Source organism: Chiloscyllium plagiosum, chromosome 2 (assembly GCF_004010195.1).
Source record: "Chiloscyllium plagiosum isolate BGI_BamShark_2017 chromosome 2, ASM401019v2, whole genome shotgun sequence".
Taxonomy (NCBI): domain Eukaryota; kingdom Metazoa; phylum Chordata; class Chondrichthyes; order Orectolobiformes; family Hemiscylliidae; genus Chiloscyllium; species Chiloscyllium plagiosum.
The window spans coordinates 101,563,154-101,589,571 of NC_057711.1; the positions used below are offsets into that span (position 1 = coordinate 101,563,154).

The 26,418-nt window shown below is 41.7% G+C and overlaps 1 protein-coding gene across 6 annotated transcripts in view; it reads right to left on the reverse strand.

Moving 5' to 3' along the window:
- Nucleotides 1-26,418, reverse strand: part of LOC122562270 (lysine-specific demethylase 4C-like) — a 437,697-nt gene that overhangs the window by 317,579 nt on the left and 93,700 nt on the right. The window contains exon 6 of one of the 6 annotated variants that reach the window (XM_043715092.1): nucleotides 638-871. The exons of the other annotated variants lie outside the window; for them this stretch is intronic. Within the exon in view, the coding sequence (XP_043571027.1) occupies nucleotides 784-871 (88 nt within the window). The 3' untranslated portion in view covers nucleotides 638-783. Of the gene's footprint in view, nucleotides 1-637; nucleotides 872-26,418 lie in introns of those variants that run through there. 6 annotated transcript variants of the gene reach the window in all.

Here is a 26,418-nt window from a genome sequence, read left to right on the forward strand (position 1 = left end):
GGCAAATTTAGCAAAACAGATTTCCCTTGCTTGCTATCTTCTTCAGTCCCAGAGAAGGAAAACCAATACAATAAATCTAGCAGCTTGGTGAACTGCAGTGGTTCAAAAAGGCAGCTGGCGTCCACCTTCTCTAGCGCAACTAAGGATGGTCAATAAATCTTGGCCAGCCAGCAATGTCAACATCCCACAAATGAATAAAATAAAAAAGCTTCAACTCCAAAAACCCCAACTTCAACCACTGAAAGCAAAAACTAAAATCCTGGGCCTATGTGAGGCTGACTCCACCCACTCATCCTTCTTTTGTCTATTAAAAGAAACCCAAAGCTATTTCCTCTGCTTTCCATGGAACAGATACCTTGTCACCAGGTTTATAACATCTTCCATCAAGAGAACCACAACAGAATAACTCCCTCTTATAGGCACATTTTGTCTACCACCAACTGCACTCCCCCCAACAATATGTCTTGTTGGCCTTGTTCCCAGCAGAGCTGAACTATGTACCTTATGAAAGGTTTGCATAAACACTTATTTCAAATCTCAATTCCTCCTTTACCACCATTAGAACTACCTCTCTTGTTTGCACTTGGCACCTTTATTATCTGTTACATTTCCTTGTCCTCCACCTGTATAAATGCCAAAACTCAAACAACACCAGGTTATGGTCCAACAGTTTTATTTGAAAGCACAAGTCTTTGGAGCACTGCTCCTGTGTCAGGTGAGTCAATCTTTATGAATAGCATTAAAAAGCTGCCATTTCCAGTCCCCTCTAGTTCCAAAGAAGAGTTACTTGACTTCAAATGTTGATTCTGCTTCTCTCCCACCTAACAGACGTGCTGAGTTTCTCCAAAATTTTCTGTTTTTATTCCAAATCCTAGAAGGCAGAAGATGACATTTAAATTTCCTTAATAAATCAAGAATTGAAAGCTAGTCTCAATAACAGTGGTCACAACACTGTCGTCAAATATAAACCCATCTGATTCATTAATGCTCTCTACGGAAAAAAATCTACCATCCTTATCTGGTCTACATGTGACTCAGATCCATAGCAATAATGTTAACTCTACACTGCCTTCTGACATGGTTTTCCAAGTCATTCAGTTCAAAGGCAATTAGAGCTGGTCAACAAACAGTAGGCCCATCAGTGAGACTAACATCTCAAGAAAGATTTTGCATTTTTTTTTGTATATTCTATCATAGTCTATTAATGTCCGCTAGCTGTACAAGACAACAAGAGCTAGTTCTAAGACTTTCAAACATGCAAAGAAACAGCTATGATTACTCAAATACTTGCTATCTTCCGATTGTGAATTTGAACAGCTAAATTAACATAGATTTGCTCAGCTCACCCACCACAAACACAAAAATGACAGCTGACATTCCAATTCATTGAAGAAAATCTTCAGCACTGCAGTTATGGAACATGGGTATCACTGGCTGTCCAGCACTTATTTCACATCCCCAAGTTGACGTTGAGAAGGTGGTGGTGAGCTCCTGTCTTGAACCACTGCAGTGCATGCATGTAGGTAGACCCACAATATTGTTAGGCAGGGAATTCCAGGTTTTGACCCAGCAACACTGAGGAATGTTGATATATTTCTAAGTCAGGATAACAAGTGGTTTGGAGGGAAGCTTGCAGGTGAAGGGAAACCTTGTACCTGATGCCCTTGTCCTCCTAGATGGGAGTGGTTGTGGGTTTGGAAGGTTCTATTTAAGGATATTTGGTGAATTTCTGCAGTGCATATTATAGATAGCACACACTGCTGAGACTGAGAACAGAGGATTTAGGGATTGGATGCTTGTGGATATGGTGCCAATTAAGCAGACCACTTTGCCTGCTTGGTGTCAAGTTTAAATGCTATCGGAGTTGTACTCATCAAGGCAAATGAGGCATTGTGCAATGTAGATGGTAGACAGGCTTTGCGGAGTCAGGAGGTGAGTTAATTGCTGTAGTATTAAAAACCTGCTCTTGTAGCCACAGTACTTATGGCTTTTCAAGTTCAGTTTCTGGTTAACAGTAACTCTGACAATGTTGGTAGCAGAGAATTGAGTGATAGATTTGCCTAGGTCTTGTTGCATTTGAACATAAACTGCTTCAGGATCTGAGGAGTCACGAACGGTTTTGAACACTGCGCAATCATTTGTGAATATCTCCACTTCTGACCTTCAGGTCAATGATGAAGCAGCTGAAGATGGTTGGACCTAGGACAATATCCTGAGGAACTCCTGTAAAGATGTTCTTGAGCACAGATAACTGATCTCCAAAAACCACAACCATCTTCCTTTGTGCTTCCTGGAACTCAAACCAATGAAATGTTTTCCCCTTAATTCCCATTGGCTCTAGTTTTATTAGAGCTCCTTGACACCACAACAGGTCAAGTGCAGCCTTGAAGTGAAGTGCTGTCATTTCATTTTCACCTCACATAAGTGGCCCTGTCAGAACCCAAACTGGGCATAATTGAGTAGATTATTGACAAATAGATGATGTTTGACAGTACTGTTGATGACAACTTCCATTACTTAACTAATGATCAAGAGTAGGCTCGGTTAGATTTGTCCTGCTTTTGGTGTAAAAGTCATACTAGTGCAATTTTTCATGCCAGTTTTGAGGCTGCACTAGAACACTTTGACTAGGAGTCCAGCATGTTCTGGAGCACAAGTGTTCATTACTATTGCTGGAAAGTTGCCACAGCCAATTGCCTTTATAATATTCTCTACCTCCAACCATTTCATGATATTTCTTTGTATTGAATAAAATTGGCTCAACTCTTGCCTTTGCAATGCTGCAAATGCTTCAGACTTAACTTTTGCACTGATGCTCCCCCAGCATTGATGATGGGGATATTTATTGAGCCTCCTCCTCCTCCAGTGAATTGTTTAATTGTCTACCACCATTCACAACTGACTGGATGTGTCAGGATTGCACAGCTCATATTTGATGTTAGTTGTGAAATCGCTTAGTTCTGCCTATGCACTTGCTGCTTGTGCTGTTTGGCATTCAAGCACTCTTGTTTGACAGTTTCATCAGATTGACACCTCGTTTCTTAGGTATGCCTATTGTTGCTTCTGGCATTTCCTTCCTATACTCTCCATTGAGCCAGGGTTGTTCATAATAGCAGACTGGGAGATATGCTGGGCCATGAGATTGTAAAGTGTATTTGAGTTCAATTCTAATGCTAATGATGCCCAATTTTCAGTTGCTAGGTCTGTATGAAGCATGTCTAGCATGATGGTAGTGCCATACAACACAATGGGAGGTATTCTCAATGTGAATGAAGGCAAGAGTTTGTCTTCACAAGGAATGTTGAAACTTTATTGCTGGAACAGCACAGCAGGTCAGGCAGCATCCAGGGAACAGGAGATTCGACGTTTCGGGCACAGGCCCTTCTTCAGGAAAGTCCTGAAGAAGGGCCTGTGCCCGAAACGTCGAATCTCCTGTTCCCTGGATGCTGCCTGACCTGCTGTGCTGTTCCAGCAATAAAGTTTCAACTTTGATCTCCAGCATCTGCAGACTCACTTTCTCCTTCACAAGGAATGTGCATTGGTCAGTCTTACTGCTGTACAGCCATGGACAGATGCATCTGCAGTATACCGACTGGTGAAGATGAGATCAAGCATCTTTTTGGCTCTTGTTGGTTCCCTCATAACCAGCTGCTAAACTGTGTCTGCAGCAATGTTCTTTAGAATTCAACTACCTCGATCAATAGTGCTCCTGCTGAGCCACTCTTTGTCATGAAAATTCCCACCCAGAATACATTCTGTACTCTTGCCACCATCAATGCTTCTTCCAGTTGTCATTCAGCATGGAGGAATATTGATTCATCAGTCACAGTGATCAGCAGCAGATTTCCTTGCCCATGTTTAATATGATGTCACGAGACTTTGTGGGATCCGGAGTCAATGTTGAGGAGTTCCAGAACAACACCCTTCCAAACTGTATACCACAATGCCGCCATCTACAGGATGTAACCAGCGAATGTGATGGTAGTGTTTGGGGCATTGCGTCTAAGATAGGACTTCAAGTACATGAAGAAGTCAGGTTGTTTTTGGTTGACTAGTCTGTTAGACATTTCATAGTAGCATAGAATCCCTTCAGTGTGGAAACAGTCCACAATGACTCTCCAAAGAGTATCCAACCCAGACCCATTCCCCATTCCTATTACTCTACATTTCCCCTAACATACACATCCCTGAACTCTATGGGTATTTTAGCATGGCCAATTCATCTAACATGCATATCTTTAGACTGTGGGACGAAACCAGTGCACCCAGAGGAAACACATGCAGACAAGACAGAGAATGTGCAAACACCACAAAGAAAGTCGTCCGAGACCGGAATTGAACCAGAGTGCCCGGTGCTAGGAGGCAGCAGTGCTAACCCCTGATCCACCAGGCCACCCACCCAATTTTGGCACGAGCCTCCATATGGATGTTAAAAAGGAAGATTTTGCAGAGTCGACAAGGGTGTTTTTACCATTGTTGCTTCCGGTGCCTAGGTAGATGCCAGGTGGTCCATCCGGTGTCATTTCTTTGTTGAGAGTTCACAGTGATTGATACTGGCTTGCTGGGCCATTTCAGAGGCAGTCCAGAATCAATCACAATGCTGTGGATCTGGTGTCATATGCAGGCCAGACCTGGTGACAATGGTAGATTTCCTTTCCTGAAGGACATCAGGAACCAGATGATAATCATGGTCATCATTACAGTCAATTCCATGTGTTCATTGAATTCAAATTCCACCATCTGCCATAACAGGATTCAATCCTGGGTCACAGAAAATGGTATGAACATTTGCTGCGTTTCTAGATTAACAATGGAGCGATAATACTACTAAGTTGTTGCATCCCCAAGTACAGTTAATGTCTTTCAGATGAGATATTAAATCAAAGCTCCATTGACCTGCTGGAGTGGTCGTAAAAGATCCCACGGCACTACACTAAAGAACATCAAGGGAGTTATCTCCAATGTGCTAGCCAATAATTTTCATCATCACAAAATAAGATTAACTATTTATTATCACACTAGCATTTGTCGGAGTTTCCTGTGTACATTTCTGACAAAATAATGGAGACAGCTCTTCATTTGGTAACGTGAAGTGATTTGTTGCCAATAATCTCAAAAAGTGAGAGTGAAATGCAAATCCTCCTTTCTTAGGAATCAAGAAATCGCTTCAATCATATTGAGTTCACAACATAACTGGAAAAAAAAAGGGCTGATGTTTTCAATCAGAGGTAAAGTAATAGAGCTTAGCATTGTGATATATTGAGGTTCATTAAATCATGACAGTGTAACTGAAAACATAATTTGACAACAAGAGAGAAAGTGTCAGCCTTGAATAAGCAGGTGATTATGCATTAAACTAGATAGGTTTATTTAATGATCTATGTACTGTTATGAAGTTTAAGGCGTGTACTGTACCTTTAAGAGTGAGTGAAAGCTGAAAGCTGGTAAGCACCCATGATGTGACTGACTAGCAGTCACAGAGTGTGCTGGAAAATTGAAAGATGTAACATTTGGCTATAACCTCGATACCTCAGTTGTTTTTACAGCAGTTCAAATTTAACCAGTTTAAAGTATGCCCCAAGGTGCTAAAATTCAATCAAATTTGAATTTTACAGTTTTGCCAACATCGAATCAATGAGATGATCCAAATGTTTGGGGTATAAAAAAAAAGGTGTTTTGGACAGTTGGCCAGAAAGAGCACTAACGGCCGTTAAAAGACTGCTAGTCACCACACTTTCAATCAAAGGTACCTTTCTCACATGAAACATTTTTGCAGCAGAAGACCGAAGACGACACAGGGAGATCTACAAATAGAGCATGATTGACACTGGAGATGACAGCCGCTGTCTGGTTTTGAAAGTTAAGTTGCTGTAAATTTAATAGGGGCTTTATTGGATCAGTATATTGTTATGGAGTGAGAGGGAGATAACAAATCTTTGAGAGAAAGTAGGCGTGGAGTTCTAAATAATTGTTGTTTAATGTTCACTTTTAGAGTTAAAGAATAAATCGATATTTTTTGTTAAATAGGGGAATTTGGGTAGTTCTTTACCACTCATACTTTAAAAGATTACCAGGCGAGATGAGCTTTTCTGTGTGTTTGGTTTAAATTGGCAGAAGGGTTTACCATCGTGTCGTAACAGTTTGGGGTCAGTGATTTGGACAGGTTTAAACAGATTCAGTCTGAGATTTGGACAGATTTGAACAGATTTGGGGTATCCGCAGTTCCTGTGGATTGGAGGGTGGCTAATGTTGTACCACGTTTTAAGAAAGGAGCGAGAGAAAAAACAGAATTATAGACCAGTTAGTCTGACCTCAGTGGTGGGAAAAATGCTGGAGTCCATTATAAAGGACGAAATTATGACACACCTGGATAGCAGGAACAGGATAGGTCAGAGTCAGCATGTATTTATGAAGGGGAAATCATGCTTGACTAATCTTTTGGAATTTTTTGAGGTTGTAACTCTGAAGATGGACAAGGGAGATCCAGTGGATGTAGTATACATGGACTTTCAGAAAGCCTTTGATAAAGTCCCGCATAGGAGATTAGTGAGCAAAATTAGGGTACATGGTATTAGGGACAAAATACTGACATGGATTGAAAATTAGTTGGCTGACAGGAAACAAAGAGTAGTGATAAATGGCTACCTTTCGGAATGGCAGGCGGTGACCAGTGGTGTGCCGCAGGGATCAGTGCTGGGACCGCAGCTTTTTACAATGTACATTAATGATATAGATGAAGGTATTAAAAGTAATGTTAGCAAATTTGCTGATGGCATAAAGCTGGGTGGCAGGGTGAAATGAGAAGAGGATATTAGGAGAATACAGGGTGACCTGGACAGGCTAGGTGAGTGGACGGATGCATGGCAGATGCAGTTTAATGTGGATAAATGTGTGGTTATCCACTTTGGTGGCAAGAACAGGAAGGCAGATTACTACCTAAATGGAGTCAAGTTAGGTAAAGGGGCAGTACAACGAGATCTAGGTGTTCTTGTACATCGGTCAATGAAAGCAAGCATGCGGGTACAGCAGGCAGTGAAGAAAGCTAATACCATGCTGGCCTTCATAACAAGAGGGACTGAGTATAGAAGCAAAGAGGTCCTTCTGCAGCTGTACAGGGCTCTGGTGAGATCGCACCTGGAATATTGTGCACAGTTTTGGTCTCCAAATTTGAGCAAAGACATTTTGGCTATTGAGGGAGTGCAGCGTATGTTCACGAGGTCAATTCCCGGAATGGCGGGACTAAACGCTGAAAGATTGGAGTGACTGGGCTTGTATGCGCTTGAGTTTAGAAGGCTGAGAGGGAATCTGAGACATATAAGATTATTAAAGGATTGGACACTTTGGAGGCAGGAAGTATGTTTCTGCTGATGAGTGATTCCCGAACCAGAGGACACAGTTTAAAAATAAGGGGTAGGCCACTTAGAACAGAGTTGAGGAGAAACGTCTTCACCCAGAGAGTGGTGGGTGTATGGAATGCTCTGCCCCAGAAGGCTGTGGAGGTCAAGGCTCTGGATACTTTCAAGAAAGACTTGGATAGAGCTCTTAAGGATAGTGGAATCGAGGGTTATGGGGATAAGGCAGGAACAGGATACTGATTGAGGATGATCAGCCATGATCATAATGAATAGTGGTGCTGGCTCGAAGAGCAGAATGGCCAACTCCTGCACCTATTGTCTATTAAAGATCCCAGCAGATTTAAGCACTTGCCAATTAGTGTCCTAGGTCATTAAATAAAAGTAGAGGGGACAACTTGTTTAATTTCGGTTATTTGTGGTTGGTTAAATTAAAAATGAGCAAGATGTCTCTTAAAATTGCCAAAGGAGGTTCTGGGGTTTGAAGATGATTTCCAAATTTGCAAAGCAAGTTTAGAAAGAAAAGACCATTCTTCTAGAATTAGCAAAGAGGTTAGAATTGAGTTTAACCAAGGACAAAAGTAAAGCTGAAACTCAAACACTTTGGCGTGTCAGAGAAACAGACAAGTGCAGTAGAGTTAGAAAAACTTAATTTACAATTGAGGAAAATAGTTTTAGAAGATAAACAAAGGGAGCGAGGAAGGGAGAGAGAGAGGAAAATGAAAGAGAGAAGATTCTTAGCTGAGCAAAGAGAGACAAGGAAGAGATAAAAGGAGAGAAAAGAAAGAGAAATGGAGAGAGAGTTTGAACTTCATAAGCTGTGACTTAGTCAGCAAAGTCAAGTTAACAGGATGGAGATGACGAGAGAAGGTAGTGATATATACAAATATCTTAAAACACTGCCACATTTTGATGATAAAGACATTGAAGCCTTCTTTATTTGATTTGAAAAATTGTCTAGGCAGATGGAATGGTCAGAGGACTTGTGGGTAATGCTAGTTCAGACTAAGCTGGTAGGCAGAGTTAGTGAGGTATTTGCAGCGCTGTCAAATGAGGGGTCAAGAGATTATGAAGATGAAAAAAAGCTATTTTGAGTGCTTATGAATTGGTATCAGAAGCATATAGACAATGATTCAGAAACATGAAGGAGCAACCAAATCAGACTTATGTTGACTTCGAAAGAATTAAATATAGTAATTTTGAAAGATGGGTGAGGGCCTTAAAAATAGATAAGACCTATGAGGCTGAGAGAGTTTCTTGTGTTAGAGGAGTTTAAAAACTCACTTCCAGAGATGATAAAAATTCATGTGAATGAAAAGAAAGTTCAAGAAGTGAGAAGAGCAGCAGAGATGGCAGATGAATATACATTGGAGCGTATGCAAATATTAGCTTCCGGCAAAAATTTCATCCTGAGGGGTAGAAATTGGGAGAAAGGGAGATCCTACACTATAAAACAAAGAGTAGAGAACACTAGTAATAGTTTAGCACATGTTAAAAAAGAAGCCCAAGAGGGTGGAAAGGAGGTGAAAGGCCTCAAGTGGGACATGTAAAGTCACAGTGCTGATTGTGAAAGAAAGGCACTGTGAGAAAGGATGTGGTAAATGGGGCTAAGCCAGTGACATTAGTGAAGGTAGTAAAGGAAACCCCAAGAAAAGTCAAGGAGCTGCAGGAGAGTGCACAGCCTCGGCAGGGGGTGCGTATGGAATTAGTACCAGATCTCTGTAAATAATTCACCTCTGTAGGTAAAGTTTACTCAAAATGAACAGGGGAAGGAGGGAACAAAGTTATAATTTTGAGAGATACAGGATCTAACCAGTCTCTAATAATAAGAGATGAAAGTATTTGTACTCTTTCTGACCTGTTGCCCAATAGAGTGGTAATTTGTGGGATAAATGGACAGAAGTTTAGTGTTCCCCTATGTAAGATCAGGTTGGAGTGCCAAATCAAGACTGGGGAAGTAACAAGATCCCACTATCATAAGTCACAGCACGAAGTAAAAACTACAGAGAAAGACAAAGGAGTTGAGGTTGAGTTGGCAGTCACCCTGTTTGACGAAATGGTGCAGAAAAACCTGAACAGGCAGTATGTTGATGCATACTCAGAAAAGGAATCCGAGAGTGTTCCTGAGGGTTATTATCTTAAAGATAGAATACTAAGACAAAAATGGAGACCACGGCAGGCAAGTGCAGAAAAGAAATGGGCAGAAGTGCACCAGATTGTTTTGCTAGTAGCATACAGACAGGAAGTGTTATGGATAGCTCATGAATTACCAGTAGGAGGTCACGTACGTGTACAGAAGACTCGGGCTAAGGTACAAAAACATTTCTATTGACCTGGAATGCACAAGGATGTGGTTAACTTTTGCCATACATGTTGTACCTGCCAAATGGTAGGTAAGCCACAGGCAGTAATAAAACCAGCACCTTTGTTGCCAATTCCTGCGTTTGAAGAGCTTTTCAGGTGCTTTTTGATTGATTATGTAGGTCCCCTTCGGAGAACTAAAAGTAGGAACTAGTACTTGCTAACCATAATGGATGTGTCTATTCAGATTTCCAGAGGCAATTCCATTACAGAGTATTAAGGCAAAAAGGGTGATAGAGGAGTTAGTAGCTTTCTTCACTCAGTATGAGCTACCCAGAGAGAAACAGTCAGACCAAGGGACTAATTTTACTGTTAAGTTGTTTCAGGAAGTCATGGATAGACTAGGCAGACAGCACTTAAATCCAGTGCGTATCATCCTGAATCGCAGGGAGCTTTGGAAAGGTGGCATCAGATCCTGACGAGCATATATTAAGAGCATACTGTCAGGATTATCCAAATGATTGGGATAAAGGTATCCCATTTGTGTTGTTTGCCATTAGAAATGCCCAAATGAATCTATTCAGTTTACTCCCTTTGAGTTAATCTTCAGACATGAAGTCAGAGACCCTTTGAAAGTAATTAAAGAGAAGTTGACAGAACCAAAGCCAAAGATCTCATACTTGGATTATGTATCAGAGGTGAGGGAGAGATTAAATCAGGTAGATGAGTTAGCTAAACAGCAGCTGAAGTGAACACAGCATAGAATAAAGCAGGTGCCAGATAAAAACTCAAATTCAGACATTTTCCCATGGGGATAACATATTGGTATTGCTACCAGTGGTAAGAGATCCCTTCAAAGCCAGGTTTAGTGGTCCCTACCAAACCAAATTGAGAAAAAGTTGAGTCAGGTAAACTATCTGGGAAAGGTGCCGTATAGGAAAAAACTATCACATATGTCACGTGAATATGTTGAAACCTTATTACAATAGAGAGAAGGAACTGGAGAAACAGGTGTTAGTTACCACCCTACAGAGTGCAGAAACAAATCCAGATGTATGGAGTTTGATATGCCTCAAAATACGGTAAACAATGAGAAAGTCCTTGAGGAGTGGGATGGTTTACTAAACAATCTGTCTCAGCAGCAAACAATGCAGATGAAAGGTTTGTTGCAGCAATATGAGGACATATGCAGGAATAAGATGGGGAGGACTAATGCTATTGTGTATGAGGTAGACGTAGGGAATGCTCTTCCAATAAAACAACACCCCTACAGGCTTAATGCTTTCAAAGTCACACAGGTCCAGATGGAAGTGGATTCAATGCTCAACGAAGATATCATCGAACCGAGTCAGAGTGAGTAGAGTTCGCCAATCGTGTTAGTTCCCAAACCTGACAGGACTTAACGATTTTGTGTGGACTATCAGAAGGTCAAAGCCATAATATAATTGGACTCATACCCAATGCCAAGATTGGAGGACTTTGTAGAAAAAGTTGGGCAAGCCAGTTACATCACAAAGATAGACTTAATGCGTGGTTACTGGCAGGTAATGTTATTAGAGTTGGCAAAAGAAATTTCTGTGTTTGTAATCCTAAATGGGCTATATCAATTCAAAGTGATGTCCTTTGGAATGAAGAATGCATCAGCCACATTCCAAAGACTCATGAACAGAGTTGTGGCTGAAAACGAACCTTCCAGCTCAGTGTGCAAACCTAATCCAGAGTTGTGGCTGGGTTAACAAACTGCGCAATCTATCTGGATGATGTATTGATCTTTAGTGAGTCCTAGAGAGATCACATGGTAGCGTTGGCAGAGCTCTTTGAACAAGTAAGAGAAGCAAAAGTGGTAATAATTTTAAAGAAAACACAATTCACGAAGGCAGAGGTGATGTTCTTGGGACATAACATCAATCGTGGAAAGTTGACCTCATTGTTGAGAAAAGGTTGACCTCAAGGAATTTCCACAAACAACCTCAAAGAAAGAGATGCTTTGATTTATGGGACTAAGCAGATTCTATGGGAAGTTTATTCCAAACTTCGCCAGCGTAGTAGCACTATGAACAAATTTACTGAAGAACAACATCAAATTTTGGTGGACAGAACAATGTCAAAAGGTATTTGACAATTTAAAAGCAGTATTAACCACCACACCAGTTTTAGCTACACCAAACTTTTTGAAATCCTACAAAATTGCAATCGAAGCCAGTGACATAGGCATTGGAGCTGTACTGCTCCAGGAAGATGATGATGGAATTGAACAGCCAATTGGTTACTTTTCAAAGAAACTCAACACCCAGCAGAGAAAATACCCTGCTGGGTATATTATTGATTTTGGTATTGACCTTACAACATTTTAACATTTATGTGGCGAACAATATGTCGGAGACAGTTGTGCATACGGATAACAATCCTCTTACATTCTTGGAATGATTTAAAGACAAGAATAAGATATTACTTCATTGGATTCTTATGTTACAGTACATTTAATTTACAAATCGTACATGTTGCGGTTTCTAAGAACGTGATAGCAGATGCGTTATCACAGATTTAATGGATAAAGTATAGATAAGATTGAACAGATACCAATATTATACATATATGTACGCAGCAGTTAAAATTAACTTAGATTAATGTCCTATGTAGCTCATGGCAAATCGGGTTAAGAATTAGAAAAAAAAAGCCATCTTTTCAATATAAAGGTTCTTTTTTTTTCTGAGGGGGGAGGTGTTATGAAGTCGAAGGCATGTACTGTATCTTTAAGGCAGCATGAAAGCTGAAAGCTGGCAAGCACCTGTCATGTGACTGACTAGCAGTCAGAGTGCGTTGGAAAATTGAAAGATAGAACATTTGGCTAGAACCTAGATACTTCGGTTGTTTTCACAGCAGTTCAAATTTAACCAGTTTAAATTATGCCCCAAGAAACTAAAACTCAATCGAATTTGGTTTGATGTTGTCAAAACAGTAAAATTCAATGAGACGATCCTATGTTTGGGTATACAAAAGAACAGGCATTTTGGACAGTTGGCCATGAAGAGCACCAACTGCCATTAAAAGACTGCCATTCACCACACTATCTGCCGAAAGTACCTTTCTCATATGAAACATCTTTGCAACAGAAGACCGAAGACGACACAGGGAGATCTACAAACCGAGCATGATCGACACCGGAGACTACAGCCACTGTCTGGTTTTGAAAGTTAAGTTGCTGTAAATTTAATAGGGGCTTTATTGATCGGTATATTGTTATGGAGTAGGAGGTTGATAACAAGTCTTTAAGAGAAAGGAGGCTTAGAGTTGTAAATAGTTGCTGTTTAATGTTTACTTTAAGAGTTAAAGAATTAACCAATATTTTTAGTTAAATAGAGGAATTTGGGTAGTTCTCTGTCACTCATACTTTAACAGATTATAAGGGGAGGTGAGTTTTTCTGTGTGTTTGGTTTAATTAGAAGTATTCATCGCTGTGTCATAACAGTACAGATGTAAATGAAAGAGTGATACAGTACATAAGTGACAGAGATAAGAGAGCAAATAGCCTCAGGAACAATGTCTGTTCACATATCCAAAACCTGATGTACTCCCAGACCAGTATCTCAACTTGCAGGTAATATTTTCACCACATGATAAAGCAGTCACAGACCATGATTTTAAATAGGCATTATCTTTTCTCACTGGAACTTCAGGAACTCAAGCCAAGAGCGGTACTAGTAAGTTGGAGACATTTTGAGGCCATGCCCCCTTTGATGTCAGCAGTGGACTGAACAGCCGTGCAGTGTTGTGGTGAGTGCTTTTAAAATTCTTAAGCATCGTGTTTTTCTTGCAAACCTTTTTTTTATTGGATTAATGAGTTTATAGAGCTTTTACTGCAATGGAAATAAATGTGGAAAATTCCTAAAATGAATTTCGAAAGCACTTAAAACAAAATAAACAATTAAAGGCATTTTATAGTTTAAGAGTAACTCAAAATACAACTTATAATCTTTTAAACACCTTTGATTGATTTTATCTGTTTGATTTTATAGTTTACAAATGATTTCAAGTGCTTTGAAATTTTCATAGTGATTTATGGGACTTTGAATTCATTTATACATTTGTTTATATTACTGGATAGAATAGTTCAACAAGTTTGTTCTTTGTGTAACATTTTGTCAAGACTATAAGACCATAAAATATTAGAGAAAATTAGGCCATACAGCCCATAACGTCTGCTCTGCCATTTGATTATGGCCGATATGTTTCTCAATCCAATTGTCTCCTCCCTCCTCTCCTCTTACTAATCTGTTTTAAACACACTCAATGACATGGCCACCACAACCTTTTGTGGCAATGAGTTCCATGGATTAACAACACACTTATTGAAGAAATTTCTCCTCACTTCAGTTCTAAACAATCATCCCTTCACTCTGAGGCCAAGCCCTCAGATCCTAGTCTCTCCCACAGGTGGAAACATCCTCTCCAGCACCACTCTCTCTCGGCCTTTCAGTATTCTGTAGATTTCAATGAGATCCTCCCTCATCATTCTAAACTCCATCAAATACAGACACAAAGTCCTCAACTGTTCTATCATCTCTGGGATAATTTTTGTATACCTTTTCTGGAACCTCTTAAAGGCCAGCACATCATTCCTTAGATATGGATCCCAAAACTGCTCATAATATTCCAAATGTGAACTGAATAGTATCTTACACAGCCTCAGCAATACATCCCCGCTCTTGTATTCTCGCCCTTTCAAAATGAATGCTAACATTGCATTTACCTGACTAACTGCCAACTGACACTATGTGTTAACCTTAAGTGCATTTGTGCTTCAGATTTCCATAGTCTTTCCACATTAAAAAAAATTCTACACCTCTATTTTCCCTTCCAAAGCACAAAACCTCACATTTTCCTACACCGTATTCCATCTGCCACTTCTTTGCCCACTCTCCTAACCTTCTGTACCTTCCCCACCTCCTCACCACTACCTGCCCCTCCACCGACCTTCATGTAATCTGCAAGCTTAGAATCACAGAATCCCTACAAGTGTAGAAAGAAGCCATTTGGCCCATCAAGTCTGCACCAATACTTGGAAGAGCACCACACCCAGACATCACCCTATCCCCATAACCCCACATTTATCTTGGCTAAGCCACCTAGCGTGCACATCCCTGAACAACATGGTGCAAATTTAACATGACCATTCCACCCAACTTATACATCTTTTGGCTGTAGGAGAAAACCAGAGCACTAAGGAGAAACCATGGTGAGGACATGCAAACTCCACACAGACAGTCCCCCAAGGCTGGAATTGAATTCCAGTTCCTGGCATTGCTAGGCAGCAGTGCTAACCACTGTGCCACCCTTTAGTCCCAGATCAGGTACATTTCACGTTACTGAATAAGTCTAATTACAGTGCAGAAAGAGATCATTTGGCCTGTCAAATCCGTATCAACCCTACAAAGAGCATCCCACCCAGACCGAGCACACCCTATGCCCAGAACCCCACATTTACCACAGCTAATCCACCTAATCTTCACATCCTGGACACTTCAGGGCAATTTGGCATAACCAACCCACCTAGCTTGCACACTTTAGACTGTGGGAGGAAACCAGAGCACCATGAGAAAACCCATGCAGACATGGGGAGAATATCCAAACTCCGCAGAGACAGTCACCCTGGTGCTACAAGGCAGCAATGCTAACAACTGAGTCACCACATCACCATTTGGAGGCCCTGGTGTGAAATAATGATTATTGTGCCCGAGTGATAAAGGAACACAGTGATAAATACAACAGCCACTTCTCCAGAGATTTGCCCGACACTTGTGTTAAAAGAAAATTCAATTACACAAGCAGCATAATCGTAAATAGGTTCACAATGTCAAACGAGCACAAAGACACAAGGCTATCGATATGCCAATCTTATACAGTCTATGTCTGCTTGGAATATTCATTCTGAACCAGTCATAGCAACTCACTCAACCAACTGGCTATTTTGTTTTGCAGAGCCAGGTATAGATAAGAGTTCCACAGATAACTATCCACTGTACTTGCTGTTGAGCATGACCACACACTCTTGCTCAAAAGCAAGTCATTAAAAAAATCTATAAGACTTGTTTAAGAGCAATGAGCAGCCTGGTGTTGTACATAACAGGAGTCATTCTCGTGGTTCACTTTGTTCACATAAATAATGGGCTGCCGAATGCTTGTAGAAGTGAAATATTTTTCCGGTCACCATTTTTACTCAAAGGCTCAGCCAAACCAGTTCAACTGATAAACAATTGTAATCCTAGCTCCACGAGCAGCGAAGAATATTTATTTCAAGAGAAACACTGCACTGGAAATGCACTGAAGTATTGATTTGGAGATGCCAGTGTTGGACTGGGGTGTACAAAGTTAAAGTTCACACAACACAAGGTTATAGTGCAACAGGTTTATTTGGAAGCACAAGCTTTCGGAGCACTGCTCCTTCATCAGGTGGTTGTGATCCTTGATTCATGTCACACTACAAGTCACCCCATTGCACTATACACACACACACATAGACATTCCTACAGACCTATACACTCACACAGACCTTCTCTCATACGCTCACACATACACTCCCACACCCACACCCTCTCACAGACTTATATCCCTTTACACTCACACACATACACACACACTCTGACAGACACTCATATACCCATCCAGATGCCTTTTAAATGTTTTAAACGTACTAGTCGCCACTACTTCCTCTGACAGCTCATTCCATACACTCATCATCATGAAAAAAAGTTCCTTTTATACCTTTAACCTCTCACCTTAAACCAATGCCCTCTAGTTTTGAACTCACCTCTGCTGGGTTAAAAGACCTTGCCTAATTACCCTGTCCATGCCCCTCATGATTTTATAAATTTCGATAAGGTCACCCCCTCAGTCTCCGATGCTCCAGGGAAAATAGCACCAGTCTATTTAGCCTCTCTCAATAGCTCAAACCCTCCAACCCTGGCAACATCCTCGTAAATCTTTTCTGAACCCTTTCAAGTTTCATAACATCTTTTCTATAGCAGGGAAGCCAGAATTGAACACAATATTCCAAGAGTGGCCTAAACAATGACCTGAACAGCCACAACGCAACTTCCAAACTTCTACACTCAATGCATTGACCAATAAAGGCAAGCGTGCCAAACCCTTCTTCACTATCCTGTCTACCTGCGACTTTCAAGGAACTAAGAACCTGCACTCCAAAGTCTCTTTGTTCAGCAACACTCCTCAGAACCTTACCATTAAGTGTATATATCCTACTCTGATTTGCCTTTCCAAAATGCAGCACCTCGCATTTATCTAAATTAAATCTGCCATTCCTTGGCTCATTGGCCCATGTGATCAATGTCCCATTGTTCGTTAACATAACCTTCTTCGCTATCCACTACACCATCAATTTTGGTGTCATCTGCAAACTTAGTAACCATACCTGCAAAAATCAAAAATAACCAAATCATACAAATGACAAAAAACGGCAGACCCAACACCAAGCCTTAGGGCATACGACTGGTCATAGGCCTCCAATCCAAAAATTAATCTTCCAACACCACCATCTGTCTTTTACTTGGGAGCCAATTACATAACCAAATGACCAGTTCTCTCTGTATTCCATGTGATCTAACTTTGTTAACCAGCCTATCATACGGAACCATGTCGAACGCCTTACTGAAGTCCACATCCATGACTCTGCCATCATCAATCTTGTTCATCATTTCTTCAAAACACTCAAACCAAGTTAGTGAGAAATGATTTCGCATGCATAAAGCCAATGTGGACTACCGCTAGGTAGTCCTTGCCTTTGTAAATGCACATAAATCCTGTCCCTCAGAATCGCTTCCAACAACCACTGATGTCAGGCTCACCAGTCTATAGTTCCCTAAATTTTTCTAACCACTTTTCTTAAATAATGGCATGACACTAGCCAATGTCCAAAGTTCCAGCACCTCACCTGTGGCTATCGATGATACAATATTTCAGCAAAGGACCCACAATCACTTCTCCAGATTTCCACAAAGTTCTGGGGTACACCTATCAGGTACCAGGGTTTTATCCACCTTTATGCATTTGAAGGTGTCTAGGATCTCCTCTGCAATAAGGACACTTTTCAAGGTATGGTTATTTATTCCCCCAAGTTCTCTAGCTTCCATATCCTTGTCCACAGTGAACACTGATCCAAAACACACATTTAGTATCTCTCCCATCTCCTGCGGTTTCACAATGGACAGCCTTGCTGATCTTCAAGGGGCTCTATTCTCTCCCTTGATACTCTTTTGTCCTTAATGTATTTGAAGAATCCCTTTGGATTCTGCTTAACCCAAAGCCAAAGCTATCTATATCCTGAATTCCCTCTTAAGTATGCTCCTCCTGCCCTTATACTGTTCAAGGGATTCACTTGATCCCTGCTGTCTACACCTGACATATACTTCTTCCTTTTATTAACCAGAACCTCAATTTCTCAACACCTTACCAGCCTAACCCTTCACCTTCACAGGAACTTATTGTCTCTGGACTCTCATTTTTGAAGGCTTCCCACCTTCCAGTCATCCCTTTACACTTAAATTCCTCACCATCTAAGCCTTTAACACTATGGCAGTCCCAGTCTTTGCTTCTCAATTTCCTACCGATCACTTGGGCAGGTCTAAAGTGCAGTCCCAACAAGGTGATCATCCCCTTCTTATTTCTCAGTTCCACCCAAATAAGTTCACTGGACATACTCCTAAGAACATCCTTCCTCAGTGCAGCAGTAATGTTATCCTTAATCAAATGCCTCATTACCCCTCCTCTCTTGCCCTTCTTTCTGTCGTTCCTACAGCATTCATACCCTAAATATTTGGCTGCCAGTCCTGTCCATCCCTGAGTCACATCTCTGTAACAGCTGTAATATCCCAGTGCTATGTTCCCAATTCATCTGCCTTACTCGTCAGACTCTTGGATTGAAATAAAAGCAATTTAAATTATCAGCCCTACTCATTCAGTCTCTCTGGTTGCCAACCACCTCCCCACCCACTAACTAGTTTAAACATCCTACATAGTTCTAATAATTACCCCCCGCCATCCCTTCCCCGCTCCACCAATATATTAGCCCCCTTCCAATTCAGATGCAACCCATCCTTCTTAAACAGGTCGTAGAATCATAGAGATGTACAGCACGGTCCAACTCGTCCATGCCGACCACACATCCCAACCCACTGTGCCACCCTTTAGTCCCAGATCAGGTACATTTCACGTCCCATTTGCCAGCGTCTGGCCCATATCCCTCTAAACCCTTGTTCCTCATATACCCATCCAGATGACTTCTAAATGTTGCAATTGCATCAACCTCCAACATTTCCTCTGGCATCTCATTCCATACACTCACCACCCTCTGCAAGAAGATGTTGCCCTTAGGTCTCTTTTATATCTTTCCCCTCTCACCCTAAACCTATGCCCTCTAGCTTTGGACTCTCCCACTACAGGGAAAATACTTTGTCTATCCATGCCCCTCGTGATGTTATAAACCTCTATAAAGTCACCCCTCAGCCTTCGACGCTCCAGGGAAAACAGCCCCAGCCTATTCAACCTCTCCCTATAGCTCAAATCCTCCAACCCTGGCAACATCTTTGTAAATCTTTTCTGAACCCCTTACAGGTTTCACAACATCCCTCAGACAGGAAAGAGACCAGAACTAGGAGAAAGTGAGGACTGCAGATGCTGGAGATCAGAGCTGAAAAATGTGTTGCTGGAAAAGCGCAGCAGGTCAGGCAGCATCCAAGGATCAGGATAATCAACATTTCGGGAAGAAGGGCTTCTGCTCCTTGGATGCTACCTGACCTGCTGCGCTTTTCCAGCAACACATTTTTCAGCTCAGGAGACCAGAACTGCACATTATATTCCAAAAGTGGCCAAACCAACAGCCTATACAGCTGCAACATGACCTCCCAACTCCTGTACTCAATACTCTGACCAATGAAAGAAAGCATACTAAATGTCATTTGCACTATTCTAACTACCTGTGACTCTATATTCAAGGAACTATGAACCTGCACTCCGAGGTCTCTTTGTTCAGCAACACTCCCCAGGACCTGACTATTAAGTGTATAAATCCTGCTAAGATTTGCTTTCCCAAAATGCAGCACCTCACATTTATCTAAAATAAACTCCACCTGCCAACCTCAACCTACTGGCCCATCTGATCAAGATCCCGTTGTAATCTGAAGTAACCTTCTTCGCTGTCCACGACGCCTCCAATTTTGGTGTCATCTGCAAACTTACTAATTATACCTTGTACGTTCACATCCAAATCATTTATATAAATGACGAAAGGTAGTCGACCCAGCACTGATCCTTGTGGCACTCCACTGATAAGTATCCAGTCTGAAAAACAACCCTACGCCACCACCCTCTGTCTTCTACTTTCAAACCAGTTCTGTATCCAAATGGCTAGTTCTTCCTGTATTCCATGAGATCTAATCTTGCTAACCAGCCTCCCATGGGGAACCTTGTCAAACGCCTTACTGAAGTCCATATAGATCATGTCCACTGCTCGGCCCTCATCAATCTTTTTTGTTACTTCTTCAGAATACACAAGTAAGTTCGTCAGACATGATTTCCCACGCACAAAACCATGTTGACTATCTCTAATCAGTCTTTGCCTTTCCAAATATATGTAAATCCTGTCCCTCAGGATTCCCTCCAACAGCTTGCCTACCATCAATGTCAGGCTCACTGGTCTATAGTTCCCTGGCTTATCCGTACCACCATTCTTAAATAACGGTACCGTGTTAGCTAACCTCCAGTCTTCCAGTACCTCGCCTATGACTATCGATTATACAAATATCTCAGCAAGAGGCCCAGCAATCACTTCCATAACTTTCCTATCACATAGAGTTCTTGGGTACACCTGATCAGGTCCTGGGGATTTATCCACCTTCATGCGCTTCAAGACATCCAGCACTTCCTTCTCTGTGATATGGAAATTTTTCAAGATGTCACCACCTATTTCCCTACATTCTATATCATCCATGTCCTTCTCCACAGTAAACACTGATGCAAAATACTAGTTTAGTATCTCCTCCATCTCCTGTGGTTCCACACAAAGGTGGCCTTGCTGATCTTCGAGGGGGTGAAAGTGAAGACTGCAGATGCTGGAGATTAGAGTAGAAAGTGTGGTGCTGGAAAAGCACAACAGATCAAGCAGCATCCAAGAAGCAGGAGAATTGACATTTTGGGCAAAAACCCTTCATTATTCCTGATGAAGGGCTTTTGCCCTAAAACGTCAATTCTCCTGCTCCTCGGATGCTGCCTGATATGATCTTTGTGGGGCCCGATTTTCTCTCTCTAGTTCCCCTTATGTCCTTAATGTATTTGTAAAAACCCTTTGGATTCTCCTTAACCTTTTTTTGCCAAAGCTATCTCATGTCCCCTTTTTGCCCTCCTGGTTTCCCTCTTAAGTATACTCTTACTGTCTTTATATTCTTCTAAGGATTCACTCAATCTATCCTGACATATGCTTCCTTCTTTTTCTTAACCAAACCCTCAATTTCTCTAGTTGTCCAGCATTCCCTACACTTACCAGCCTTTCCTTTCACCCTAACAGGAATATAGAGTCTCTGGATGTTGTTATCTCATTTCTGAAGGCTTCCCATTTTCCAGCTGTCCCTTTACCTGCAACGATTTGCCCTCAATCAGTTTCTGAAAGTGCTTGCGTAATACCATCAAAATTAGCCTTCCTCCAATTTAGCATTTCAACTTTTAGATCTGGTCTATCCTTTTCCATCACTATTTTAAAACGAATAGAATTATGGTGCTGGCCCCAAAGTGCTCCCTCAGTCACCTGCTCTGACTTATTTCCCAAGAGTAGGACAAGGTTTGCACCTTCTCTAGTAGGTACATCCACAAACTGAATCAGAATATTTTCTTGTACATGTTTCACAAGTTCTTCTCCATCTAAACACTTAACACTATGGCAGTCCCAGTCTACGTTAGACAAGTTAAAATCCCCTACTAGTCTTACAAATAACTGAAATCTCCTTACAAATTTGATGCCCAATTTCCTGCTGACTATTAGGGGGTCTATAATGCAATCCCAATAAGGTAGTCATCCCTTTCTTACTTCTCAGTTCCACCCAAATAACTTCCCTGGATGCATTTTCGGGAATATCCTCCGTAAGTACAGCTGTAATACTATCCTTTATCAAAAATACCACTCCCCCTCCTCTCTTACCTCCCTTTCTATCCTTCCTGCAGTATTTGTATCCTGGATCATCAAGCTGCAAGTCCTGCCCATCCCTGAGCCATGTTTCTGTAATTGCTATGATATCCCAGTCCCATGTTCCTAGCCATGCCCTGAGTTCATCTGCCTTCCCTGATGGGTCTCTTGCATTGAAATAAATGCAATTCAATGTATCAGTCCTATCTTGTTCTCTGCTTTGTCCCTGCCTGCCCTGACTGTTTGACTCGCTTCTTTTCTCAACTGTACCAGTCTCAGATTGATCTCTTTCCTCACTAGCTCCCTGGGTTCCAACCCCAACCTTAATAGTTTAAATCGTCCCGAGCAGCTGTAACAAATCTCCCCGCCAGTATATTAGTCCCCTTCCAATTCAGGTGCAATTCATCCTTCTTGTACAAGTCACGTCTACCCCAGAAGAGATTCCAATGACCCAAAAATGTGAATCATTCTCCCATACACCAGCTCCTCAGCCATGCACACATCTGTTCTATCCTCCTATTCCTACACTCACAAGCTCATAGCATTGGGAGTAATCCAGATATTACTACCCTCGAGGACCTCCTTTTTAAGTTACTGCCAAACTTTCTATATTCTCCCTTCAGAATTTCATCCTTTTCCCTTCTAGTGTCACTGGTTCCACTGTGTACAATGACCTCCTGCTGGTCTCTCTCCCCTTTCAGAACATACTGCACTGTCTCTGATCCTTGATCCTGGCACCAGAGAGGCAACACACCATTCTGATTTTTTGCTGCTGGCTGCAGAAATGTCTGTCTGTGTCTCTGACTAGACTGTCCCCTAACACAATCAATTTCTTGGAACCCAACATAACCCTCATTACATTAGAGCCTGTCTTGATACCAGAAATTTGGCTGTTTGTGCTACATTCCCCTGAGAATCCATCACCCCCTCCATTTTGCAGATCAGCATACTTGTATGAAATGGGAATAGCCATAGATGACTCCTGCACTTCCTTGGTAAAAACAATGACCGCAGATGCTGGAAACCAGAGTTTAGATTAGAGTGGTGCTGGAAAAGCACAGCAGTTCAGGCAGCATCCGAGGAGCAGTAAAATCGAAGTTTCGGGCAAAAGCCCTTCATCAGGAATATAGGCAGAGTGCCTGAAGGATGGAGAGATAAATGAGAGGAGGGTGGGGGTGGGGAGAAAGTAGCATCGAGAATTTCCCTTCCCATGTGGTTAAAGATGCCCTCCAACGCATCTCGTCTACATCCCGCATCTCCGCCCTCAGACCTCACTCCTCCAACCGTAACAAGGACAGAACGCCCCTGGTGCTCACCTTCCACCCTACCAACCTTCGCATAAACCAAATCATCTGCCGACATTTCCGTGACCTCAAAACAGACTCCACCACCAGGGATATATTTCCTTCCCCACCACTTTCTGCCTTCCGCAAAGACCGTTCCCTCCGTGACTACCTGGTCAGGTCCACACCCCCCCTACAACCCACTCTTCCGTCTTGGCACCTTCCCCTGCCACCGCAGGAATTGCAAAACCTGCGCCCACACCTCTCCCTCACCTCCATTCAAGGCCCCAAAAGAGCCTTCCACATCTATCAAAGTTTTACCTGCACATCCACCAATATCATTTATTGTATCCGTTGCTCCTGATGCGGTCTCCTCTACATTGGCGAGACTGGACGCCTCCTAGCAGAGCGCTTTAGGGAACATCTCTGGGACACCCGCACCAATCAACCACAGCGCCCTGTGGCCCAACATTTCAATTCCCACTCAGCCGAGGACATGGAGGTCCTGGGCCTCCTTCACCACCGCTCCCTCACCACCCGACGCCTGGAGGAAGAATGCCTTATCTTCCGCCTTGGAACACTGCACTCTGCCTGTATTCCTGATGAAGGGCTTTTGCCCGAAACGTCGATTTTCCTGCTCCTCGGATACTGCCTGAACTGCTGTGCTTTTCCAGCACCACTCTAATCTAAACTCCTGCACTACCTGACTATCTCTCCTACCTTTCCTGCTGTTAACCTATTTACTTGACTGTATCTGTTGCTTTTCTCCCTTCCTATCACTGCCAACCATCACACCCTCTTGCTCTTGTAAATTCCTGATTGCCTGGAACTGTCGCTCCAACCGATCCATTCGACAAGACAGGATTTGCAACCAATGATATTTATTGCAGATATAATCCTCAGTAACAAGTAAACTCTCTTGAAACTCCCACATCCAACAAAAAGAGCATATCACTCTACTAAAGGCCATTTTTGCTCCTTCCATCTACAGACCCAGAAAATAGCACCATCCTATTGCTCTACAAAACACTGTTCCAGGCTAACTTAATACTTATGGCTTATACGTTTAAAATTTAATCAATAAAACATATAATCAAGAAAGAACCCACTGTCCTCACTATTGTAGATTTACAGCAAGGCTATACTTAAAATTATACACTTATCTGTTTCTGTGCTATGACCTCTCCCAAACAGGTTATTGCTACTCCAGAAGAGATTCTATATGATCCAAAACTGTGAATCCTTCTCTCCTACACGAGCCACTCAGCCACATATTCATCCGCTCTATCCTGCTATTCCTTATCTGACTGGCATAACACTGGGAGTAATCCGGATATTACTCACCTTGAGAACTGGTTTTCTAATTTCCTATATTCTCTCCTCAGAACTTTGCTCTTCCTATATCATTGGTTCCAATGTATAGAATGACCAGCAGGAGGTCATTCCCTCCTTTGAGAAAATCCTACACCCTCTAGGAGACAAATTGACCATGGCACCAGACAGACAATACACCATTCTGATGCCCTCGTTATCGACCACAGAAACATCTGCCTGTGCCCCTGACTAGAGAGTCCCCTATCACAATCAATCAATCAATGACTTGGAACCTGACGTTCCCCTTGTTATATTAGCGCTAATCTCAGTACCAGAAACCTGGCTGTTCGTGCTACATTCCCCTGAGAGCCCATCACCCCCTACATTTTCCAAAACAACATATTTGTTTGAGATGGGGATAGCCACAGTAGACTCCTAACATATCTGCTACCTCTCCTTCTTTTAGAAGTAACCCATCTATCTGACTGTACCTGCAGTTTTTATACCTTCCTGAAACTGTCATCCATCACTACCCTGGCTCCTGTAACTTTCTAATTTGCTCTAACTGCTGCTCCAACCTAACCATAAGATCTCATAGGATTCGCAACCAAACACACTTCTTGCAAACATTATCATCAGTAATATTGAAATTATCCCTCATCTCCCACATTCGACAGGAAAAGAACATCACTCTACTAAAGGCCATTGTTGCAACTTAATCATCCAGTCTTACAATTCTAAAAACACTGCTTTCGGATAACTTGGGGCCTATGTTTTATAATTTAAGAATGTTTAATCAAGAGACAGATCTCTATAAAACACATAAACAAAACTATTAGAGATTTAGTAAAACAAAACAGAAAGATTAGTCATTAAAGAATGCAAAATTCTATGACACAGCTAACATCAAGGCAAATTTTCCCCAGAACTCTGGAAAACACTGATACCTCAGCCAATAACTAAAACTGTTGTCGGAGGTGATTCTGAAAAATACAATTTACATGCATTTGGAGGGTCAAAGACTGATTAGGGATAGTCCACATGGTTTTGTACAAGAGAAATCATGTCTCATAAACTTGATTGAGTTTTTTGAGGAAGTAACCAAAAAGATTAATGAGGTCAGAGCAGTAGACATTGTTTCTATGAACTTTAGTGAGGCCTTTAACAAGGTTCCGAATGGCAGACTAATTAGTAAAGTTAGGTCACATGAGACTCAGGGAGAGCTTGTCAATTGGTTACAAAATTGGTTTGATGTTAGGAGACAGAGGATAGTGGTGAAGACCTGTGACCAGTGACGTTCCACAAAGATGGACACTGGGTCCACTTTTGTTTGTCATTTATACAAGCCACTTGGATAAGAACTTATGAGGTATGATTATTTAGTTTGTGGATGACACCAAAATTGGTGGTACACTATGGTGAAGAAAGTTATCTAAGTTTACAAAGAGATCTTGATCACTTGGGCCATGGGTTGAGGACTGGCAGATGGAGTTTAATTTGGATAAATGCAAGGTATTGCATTTTAGTACAAGAGACAAGGACAGGACTCATACAATTAATGGGTAGTGTTGGAGAACAGAACCTAGGGATTCAAGTACATACTTCTTTAGAAGTTGCATCACAGGTAGACAGGGTGGTTACAAACGATTTAGCACACTTGCCTTCATTGGTCAGATTATTAAGTACAGGACTTAAGACATCCTGTTGAGGTTGCACAAGACGGTGGGGCCTCTTCTGGGGTAATGTATGCAGTTCTGGTTACCCGGCTACAGGAAGAATATTATTAAATTGGAGCTAGTTCAGAAAAGATTTACCAGGAATGGAACTTTTGAGTTATAAAAATAGGCTAGATTTTCTTTTTACTAGAGCGTAGGAAGTTGAATGTTGACCTTATAGTGGTTTACAAAATCATGAGGGGCATACGTAAGGTGTATAGCAAAGGTCTTTCCCTGCAGAGAGTTCAAAACTTGGAGCATATTTT